The 10,291-nt window shown below is 33.0% G+C and overlaps 1 protein-coding gene across 3 annotated transcripts in view; it reads right to left on the bottom strand.

The window, feature by feature from the left end:
* Positions 1-4,626: 4,626 nt before the first annotated feature.
* Smyd5 (SET and MYND domain containing, class 5) overlaps positions 4,627-10,291 on the bottom strand; it is a 56,767-nt gene continuing 51,102 nt past the window's right edge. For all 3 annotated transcript variants that reach the window (XM_076511189.1, XM_076511190.1, XM_076511191.1), the window contains one exon: positions 4,627-10,147. In XM_076511189.1, the coding sequence (XP_076367304.1) occupies positions 10,027-10,147 (121 nt within the window). In that variant the 3' untranslated portion in view covers positions 4,627-10,026. The remainder of the gene's footprint in view (positions 10,148-10,291) is intronic.

Genomic DNA, 10,291 nt, shown 5'->3' with positions numbered 1-10,291 from the left:
GTTTGGGTGACAACTCCTCACGTTCTTCTTCCTTAAAAGGACTAATATCAAAGATCCATGGATGGCCATCTTCTTCCTTCAACCAACTAATAGGTTTGGATGACAACTCCCCATGTCTTTCTTCCTTGAAAGGACTAATATCAAAGATCAATGGATGGCTATCTTTTTCCTTCAACCAACTAATAGGTTTGGGTGACAACTCCTCACGTTCTTCTTCCTTGAAAGGACTAATATCAAAGATCCATGAATGGCCATCTTCTTCCTTCAACCAACTAATATGTTTGGGTGACAACTCTCCATGTCCTCCTTCCTTGAAAGGACTAATATCAAAGATCAATGGATGGCCATCTTCTTCCTTCAACCAACTAATAGGTTTGGGTGACAACTCCTCATGTTCTTCTTCCTTGAAAGGACTAATATCTATGATCAATGGATGGCCATGTTCTTTTTCTTTCAACTAACTAGCATGTTTGGCTTACAACTCCCCATGTTCTTCTTTTATCTCACTAATACCTTAGATCGATGACTCATTACTATGAAATTCATTACAAATTAAACCTATTACTTGACCATAATTTTATAACTATCCCAAAATCAACAGGTAAACGATAATTAATTCCCATGCGACGGAGATACTTCATGTGTGTGAACGGTTTAACTACTAAACTTGAGTTTCCCCAAAGATAACTGAGTAGTATTTAGTAAATACAAGTCAAACTTCAAGGCCATGTTAGCGGTCAACCACTTTCGTTATAATGTTAGCAAACTGGTATTTTGTAAAATGGTCGAACTGGACAATCAATTGAAATACAAAGAGGATTTTCGCATCTACAGTTTTGAAGTTAGGGAATTGTTTTGTGTATATTAAGACCTGTTAATGTCAACTTCAAAAACACTGCGAGATAAGACTTTGCACTTAGTGAGGAACTTTTTGTGTTATAAATGGTTCTCTGTCGACTTTATGGAGACAAGATGAGTGACGTAACGTCCTCTTATATTGTATCTAGAAGCTTAGCATTGAATAAGAACGTCTAGTGGAGTGTGCTTGATCACGTGACTATTGAATATTTAGTAAGCACTGCATGTCTTTCAGTATTTGGATCAAACCTAATAAACTTTCTTCCTCGGTAGCCATCCTTCCATCGATAAAGTTGTTTTCTAAGAATGTTTGTACGTCCAGAATACATCAATTACTGTAAAACACTTGAAGCATTTGTTTGTTTGTTTTTTAATTTCGCGCAAAGCTACTCGAGAGCTATCTGCCTTAGCCGTCCCTAATTTAACAGTGTAAGACTAGAGGGAGAGCAACTAGTCATCACCACCCGCTGCCAACTCTTGAGCTACTCTTTTACCAACGAAGAGTGGGATTGATCGTCACATTATAACGCCCCCACGGCTGAAAGGGGTGAGCATGTTTGGTGCGACGCGATCGCGACCCTCGGATTACGAGTCGAACGCCTTAACACGCTTGGCCATGCCGGGCCCAACTTGAAGCATCATGTCTTTGCAATGTTTACACGTTACACCGGTTTCACTTAAGCAGTCCAGAAACCACTGTTACTATCAGAAGCACGTAAAATTTTGTTATAGCATATCATACCGGTTTCACTTAAGCTATCCAGAAACCAGTGTTTACTGTAAAAGCACGTAAAGTCTTGTTATAGCGTGCCAGTTTCACGTTGATGTAAGAAAAACAATGATTAAATCTAATTACACGGATTTTCTAAACTGATTCATTTTAAGCAACGGTGCGAAATGCAAATGGAGAACAAGGTTTGTCACAAGATGGCAAAGGTATCACTGAGATTCGATTTCATTGTGATAATTTCGAAATTGATCCAGCGTGAGTTAATTGGTTATTCGTTGAGCCAATAGATCTTTTCTAAACTATATTCGTTGGAACGTGACTTGGATAAAGAGGTAGTTATTGACATTATTATGCATTCTCATATCAAGTGGCTTGAGGAAGGGAAGGCGTGGAAAAATGAATTATGCAGCTTGTTCAATTAGTTGTTAATGCGAATAAATCAAAAATTGTATGTCTGACTACGAAAATCTTCTAAATTTAGGTTATATTTACTTAGGAATGTTTGTATAATTTTGTTTTGATGAGATGCTATTTTGTTACTGATACTCGTGATATTCAGAATTTGACTGCTACTATGTTACATAATTCAGATGGTTCAATTATAACTGTTCCGGTGACTTTTAGATTATTTTATCTTCTTTATATCTTCTTAATGAAATGTTTGAGAATTGAGAACTTTAACACAGCATGAGAATAGTCGTAGATTACATCTATAACGAAGAGTGAAGATCGGAGAAGGAGACTTAGTTATGAAAAATTATGAACTGTTTATTTTTGAATTTCGCGCAAGGCTACATGAGGGCTATCTGCACCAACCGTCCCAAATTTAGCAGTGTAAGGCTAGAGGGAAGGCAGCTAGTCATCACCACCCACTACCAAATGTTGGGCTACTCTTTTACCAACAAATAGTGGGATTGACCATCACGTTATAATGCCCTCATGGCTGAAAAGGCGAGCATGTTTGGTGCGACGGTGATTCGAACCCGCGACCCTCAGATTACGAGTCGAACGCCTTAACCCACCTGGCCATGTCAGGCCAATTATGAATTAAGTATGTATGTATAAAAATATAGTTTAAAATTTTCCGAAATTCAATAAGGAGAAAAATCTTCGAATGTTTTCCAGTTTGTTGCTGTTCGGTATTTTCTACGTTCGATCATTATTTCCCAATTCTGTTAATGCTGCTATTAAAAACATACTTAAGAAATTGAGTTTAGTTGTATTTATTTGTTTCATTATATGATAATATAGAACTAATAAAACAAAAACGTAACAAAGCTATTTGAACTGAATCTAGAAACTTAATTACTTAAAAAAATAATTGATTGCACCACATGTCTGTTGATTTTTTCACTTTGCAAATGCATTCTTAACGTTATCGTAATTTTCTTCTGATTTCATTCTCAACTGATAGTACTGATAAATGATTTATTCCTAGCTTTGTAAAGCTTCGAGAAAAATCTTTCCGAAGAACTATTGGCCACAAGTGTATCCTAAAGGTTATGTCAAAGTCGGGAAATGTATCTTCCAATCCAGTTTCACGTAGTTTGCACTGTATACGTCGCTTTTAATTATATTACTCAGATGTGCTTTCAAATAAGCGAACTCATAAGCGTAAGCAGCATTTAAATCTACTTTCTCTATAACAATTAAACGTTTCCATGTCCACGTTCGTGAAAACGTCAAATTTGTTTTCTACAACTGAGTATAATTCCATTTGCTTAGTCGTATCTCTCATAAGGATACTTATAGTACCATAAATAGTCTTATCTCATTTCATCACGACCTGACGGTTGGCCTTCTACTCTATCGTCAAAACGGGTAGTTCATCTTTTGTTTGTTTTCGTTTTCCGCTCCAATTTTCTTTACAAAATCTTTAGGCCTCTCATTAGTAAATTTCAAAAATATTTCTAATTGAAATATTTTATCAATGCTTTGTATTTCTTAACTTCAGAAAAAAGATATTTAGCTTTGGAGTTTTATTTTTACTTGTAGTATTAATTTTTTTCTAAAATGTAGTAGCCAATTACAGTTAAGAAAATTTCCAAGTTTTGTATATGTGTGTGTGTGTGTGTGCCTTTTTTTTCACCATAGGTTGATGTTGTCCTCCATAAGTTCAGATAGAGCTTTCTGAATTTTAACGTGGCCGAAATATAGTTTGTGTGTTTGTTTTTGAATTTCGCACAGGTCAAATTTTCCTTATAATCAGTGTGATGTTTTCTTATCTAAAAAATTGTGGTTTAACTATGAATTTCACAGTAAAAAATATTTTGTACACAGTTATTTCTCATTCTAAACTCATATCCTGGAAATAATGTAGCAATCAATACTTGAGCCACATTTATCTGACCACTCTTATAGCACACAGATGGCCCTAAAGATGAACATGCCTGATCTAACACTTCACACTGTTAGTGAAACCTTACTACATTTGTTTCCCCCAAACCTTCTGTACAGTGTAAAAATTATGACTGTTCACAAATGTTTCTTGAAATACACTTCAAATGTTGGGAAAAGGTTTAATAAGATTTGTAATTAAAGAAATATTTGTTTAGTAAACATAAATACGGATCAATATGTATACCGTACTTAGAGTGCTGTCAAGACAAGTGTTTAAAAATAAATATAGAAAATATATTAGGATAACTCGATATGACAAATAGATGACATGCAGTGTTTCAAATGACGTTTCTATTATTAGGCCTGGAGCTACAGCGCATTACGAGTGTCTGTAACTGTTCTTTTACTCAATATTACAATACCTCAGATTTACCACTGAGAAGGCTTTAACATAAGAAACTTAAGATAATGATCTGTGTGGTTGATAAAATATAAGTTTATTTTGCAAATAGCAAGTTTAAAAATGTAGCAGGTGAAAATGCATGAACTAAAATAATTTATACATAGTAACTATTATAATATGTAAATATGCTGCATTATACATGATGAAAAAACATAGTTAATATGACAAAAATAAAGTTCGTTTTCTGTGGTTTTTTTGTTTATGATATAAAATACTTCAAGAAAAACAGAAATCATGTATCAAAATGCACATTGCATATATTTGGGAAATACATAACTACAAAAATAGCAATACAACAGTATATGTTACCATTAATCTGTACACGACATTTAAATTTAGAAATCATTGAATAAAATTTTAAAAACTAAGTAAATTTTTACTAAAATTAATCTTCAAAGCATCATCTCCAATGATAACATAACATACTTTCTTCCCTGTATTTTAACATTACAAAACAGGATCTGCACCAAGTATGCTATGTAACACAAGACCTTTTGGAGATGGATGGGTTTGATGGATTTTGTCATCAGGTGAATTTATTTTTATCTATGTAACTTCGAGAAATTAAAAAGTAATACAAACAATTCCAAGTATCTTCTATTCTGTTAGTTCAATATATTTCAGTAGGAAAATATTATGAAGAGTATTAATCAGTAATGATACTTATATTTCACAACTGACAAAGAAAACAAAGCAGATTTAAATGCAAGTTGCCCTGATATTTCAGTTTTGCCAAGGCAGTCTAATTTTTATGTAGGTTGTCCTAGTGTTCCAAGAAATGTTAAATGTGCACATAAAAGTCCCAATTTTGTAATAATTACATCAAACATAGAATCACAAACATAATAGGCCTCCTTGACTTGCTTATTGTCGTAACAAGTATCCCCCTTTGTCAAACCATCCCAAGCTCCTCCTGTATATGGTGCAAAATCCAAGTCTACACAGGCCTGAATGTAGGTAAGTTTAGGTTCATTGTGGAAACAGCCATGTACTGAATTTTAGAACTATTTAGTGAAAAAGACATAATTTCTACATTTCATTCGTTCTTCACAAAAACATGTCTAAACATGAATTCTGGAATAAATGCAGGTATTAAATAGCCTATTTTATAATAAATTGGGTAAAGTGAATAATTAATAATTTCTTAGATGTATAATTTGACTAATTTTGCTCACTTGTTTTATGCCTATCACTAAAACGTTTAAATTATTTCACAATGTCAATTTTAATATATTTAGAATATTGTGGAACAGCTCATTAAATGTAAAGTTAAATTATTTTAAATTTGTAAAATGATTTGAAAATTGTGACCAAGGATTTTTCAGTTTGAAAATCTCGTCACCCTGCTCAAACAACTGAAAAAGTAGCATGAAGATTGTCAAAATTAATTTCTGAATCCCTACTTAGATAACATTATACAAGCTAAAGGTCCAATAAATGATAATGCAAAAAAGCAAACATCTGTTATTAGTGAATTTGTACCAAGCAGATCCATATAACCTTTAATAATAATAAATGTAAAGATGTTAAAAAAACTACTTTGAAAATAATTTATAATTTTGTTAGGTAAAATTTACGGTTAAATAGAACACGTATTGATTTCTTGCTATCAACCTTAGTTACACCAATGATTCCTTGGCACTAAACTAGCTGGATTAATGATCCTTCAACATAAACTTAACTAATATAATTATTTCTTAACATCAAACTAGTCAGGCCAGAAACTATTTACCACTTACCTAACTGCAGTCTAGTTGGACTAACAAATCTTTGCTGTCAACCTAGCTGCACTGACTTTTCTTTACCTTTAACACAGCTGGACTAGTGATCCCCTGACATCAACCTAACTGAGCTAATAATTCATTACAATGAACAGTTTTTTGTCTTCAATCTAGAAAAATCATTGACTAATTACCTGTACCTTACTTCACCTAATGTTTTATTGCTACTGAATTAGATAAAAGACAAAATAGCACAAGTTTAATTTGTCAAAGTTTAATATGAACTTCCTTACCCAAGCCAGTTAAACAATAATTTCAAAATATAAACTTGCACAGAAAGATTTGCATACATTTCATAAAATATCAGCTATAAACACTAAAATAAAAATATAAAAATAAAAAAAGACATAATACTTGGTAGCTAATTTACCGTTTTCTTTGGAACTCGTACCATAAACAAATAATGGTGAAAAACTTACAAAGGTCAAGATTAGTTTTACTTGTACTTGACCTTTGAATATTTAATGTTTTAATTAATACTTCATCTAGGACAATCATATATTATCATCAGATACAAAAGAATGTTTCCTCCAGATACAATTCATATCACATCATCAGAAAACAACTAATGTTTCCTAGAGGTTAGTATCTTCCTAAATTCAATATGTATTTCCAGTAATACTTCCCTCTGTTAACACTTATTGTAAATTAATCAACCTCCAGTTTTTCTACATCTTTGCCTGTCTAAACATTGGTCTGATTTCTTTTCTCACTTGCCTCAGTCTTTTATATGCTACTCAATTGCCCTTGGCAATATTTGTTTCATAATACTCTCTGTTTACATCAATGCACCCTCTATCTTGATACTGTATATAAGCACCTCATTCAGATAATATTATCACTTTCTTGCAACTGCACCAATCCCAAGTCTCTAACACTGACTCTTAATGGGGAAGGTGGGTGGAAATTGTCTGTAAAGTATCATTGCAAATATATTTTCAATTTAGGTAAATGTTACTTTCCAAAACATACCTCCACTGCTATAAGGGCCAGCAAGAAAATTATTTGTGCAGAAAGTATCAGCACAGATCATAAATGTACTAAGATAAGGTGGTATCCTAGTGGGGGAACCTCACTGTGTTTCAGAACAGATATGGTCTTCCCCCAAACTGAGAGAAAACCCATTGATAAGCCTTGCGATATAGTATTAACTCAGTCAGAAGAATCCTCTTGGGCCAAGACAAAGGATCTGCTACTAAATTCATTACCTTTGAAACATGTTAAGCTAGAAAACTGATAAGGTTGGAGCTTGCCCAGGAGAGAAGATCTAAAGTTCAAAAAAGATTGCAAGAACATATACCTTCTTGACATGAAATATAACATATCACTGTGGAAGTTTAGGAATAAATCAAGACAATTTTTTCCTTCAAGAGAGGCAGATCTTGAACCATTGCCAATTGAACAGTAAATGTTTCCAAAATGTTGATGTGGGGGGGGGACACTTGTCATCCATCCATATACCTTGGACATCCTGACTTTGAAAATATATCATCTCTAAAGAAAGTCACCTGTTAAAATATTAATCTCAGAACAAGAAGGTAACAGAGAAACATTGGTGGTTGTATTGTTTCAATCAACCACCACTTGAAATGTTGCTTCTGAGTAAGGAGACTGGATGTTCCATTGGACTGGAGACATGCAGTGACCACTGAAGGGATTGCACATGTGCTCATCTCAAAGGAATGAGAGATTCGAGGGATACCAACATCCCCAAAAGAGAGATAACCATCTGCACAGTAAAATGATGAAAAGAGAGCCTCTTGTAACTAACAGAGATGACCTCCCTCCAACAAAGCATCTCTACCTAACAACTCCCAGCAACATACAAGCCAAGAAACCAAACAAAGAGCAGAATACAATAATTTGACCCTAGTAAAGGCTCCACTTTGTACTCAATTTGACGTGTGGAACCTGACAACCAGATTAATCCAAAAACTTGTGATTTGTTCAAAGTGATCACAAATTCCAGTCTGGAACATCACAGGTCCAAAAAATCTGACCAATGCTGAAAGTGGCAAAGGAGTAGAAACCCTGGAAATCAAGTAATAGCTATATAACAGCTATAATGTTAAAACATAAAAACATGAATAAGTGGTGGGCATTTGATAGTAAGAACATGATAGGTATGTATTAGAAACATGTTAGGCATTTATAGTGGAAATGTGGTGGGTATCTGTTATAAATGTAGTGGGCAAACTGATTTATAAGCATAATGAATTTTATTTATGGTGAAACATACTACATTAATCTGTCTTCATCAGGAATGCATTTATAGCAGGAATGTGGAAGCTATTTCAAACCGCACATGCTGTACTTCAAAACTCATTCAGACATAGCTACAAAATGTTCATGTCAAATATTTACCTATCATTCTAAATAGATGTTTATATTATGGTAGTACTGTGGAACATCTGTAATTTCCTCTATGTTGCTGTGACTTATCAAAGAAATACAATGTAGCAGTTGACGTGATAAAACTATACTGTTCTATCATTTCTTAACACCCTAGTTTTAACAACATTGGTGATAACAATACTGCATTTCTTTAATGTATCACAGTTTTAAAACACAGCATTAACACTTAATACACAGTTTTTGTTTCTAGATACACAAATTATACTGGATCTTATACAATTCACTAACTTCTTTTGAGTTCTACATAAAATTCTTGAGACAGCTGGTCTGACGACTTACTGTAGCATCTGCATTAAATTTTTCAAATGAACTTTAGACAAATATTTTGGGTAACATATCACAGTAGTGCTAGCTTTTTTCAACAAAAGAGTAACGGCACACTGTACACCTTTTTTAACTTTTTCTAATAAATTACTAATTTTCAAAACATAAGTTCAAGATAGGAAAGAAACCTGTGGATAAACTACAACCATAATTAAAAATAATAGTTCATATAGCCACTACACACAATAAGGTGACGGATACATTAATATACACTAAAGAACAATTACTGTTCAAATATGCAATACCGAATATTCAATTCCTTGAAGTTCAGGTCATTTCAGTGCACTTGTTGACATACAAAAACATCATTATAACAAATAAATATAAAAAGCTTATGCATACAGACTCTTTGCAACACATTTTATATTAATGAATTACTTTGATGCTGTTATGTTATCTCTTGAAGCACTGTGCTCATTTTAGTTTTTATATTACAAACACACATACACACACAAAAGCATGGATAACTGTTAAATTCTAAGTTTTTAACCTGCCAAAACAAACTTCCAAAATATTTAATTTGAACAAGTTATAAAACCTACTCTCACTAAAGTTTTACAAGTATAACAAGCAGTATCGAACATGTAAACCCTATTGAGAAACTCTTATAATCTTCTTTAAAAAGTGACCATTTCTTCAAACATAATTTTTCTGAGTCAATACAAAACAACACTGTGACACATACAAATAAATGCACTTGCATAGAATGCTTTTTAAAGTTTCTTTTCTTCCTGTATTTACAATAAAGCTAAAACATATTTAGGGAGCTTAATACCTCCAACATAAAGAACACTACAGGAAAATTTTTAATGTGTGTTTGACACAGTTTGTGAAATAAAAAGAAATTTATTTCACAACATTGATGACAATCATCATCAAACCATATGGAATAAAATGTAAATGAATACACATTTTCAACCAAGACATCTGTAGAAAGTTCTCTCCTTAACCAGTTTACAATTTGATGTTCAAAAAGTAGGTTCAATTTCCTTAGCCTTTCAGTCATGCTATCATCTTCATGGAAATCACTCCCACCAGAACTCTTTAACATTAACCATAATTCTCAATCAATTCTAACTATTATTTAATAAAAATAATAGTCAGACTTGATTTACTTAGACAGTATCATTACTTGTTTCTTCATTATCTTCACTCATCTCTTCTTCACTTGTCATGTCAGGGTCATTGACCTCACTTTCACACTTAGGACAGGTGCAGGTAAACAAGTAATTCTCTCTGTTGAAAGCTCAAAAGATTACTGTTTAACTCTTAAAAACTGTTGGCTTATGCACAGGTAAAAAGGATAATTCCACAATGATAAAGGTTTCAAAGATTAATACCTATTTCAGAAAATTATTCCATGATAAAGGTATGGGTGAA

The sequence above is a fragment of the Tachypleus tridentatus genome, chromosome 7 (genome assembly GCF_004210375.1).
Source record: "Tachypleus tridentatus isolate NWPU-2018 chromosome 7, ASM421037v1, whole genome shotgun sequence".
NCBI classification, from domain to species: domain Eukaryota; kingdom Metazoa; phylum Arthropoda; class Merostomata; order Xiphosura; family Limulidae; genus Tachypleus; species Tachypleus tridentatus.
The sequence above is the reverse complement of the archived record's forward strand: the minus strand, read 5'-3'. Positions and strand labels throughout refer to the sequence as shown.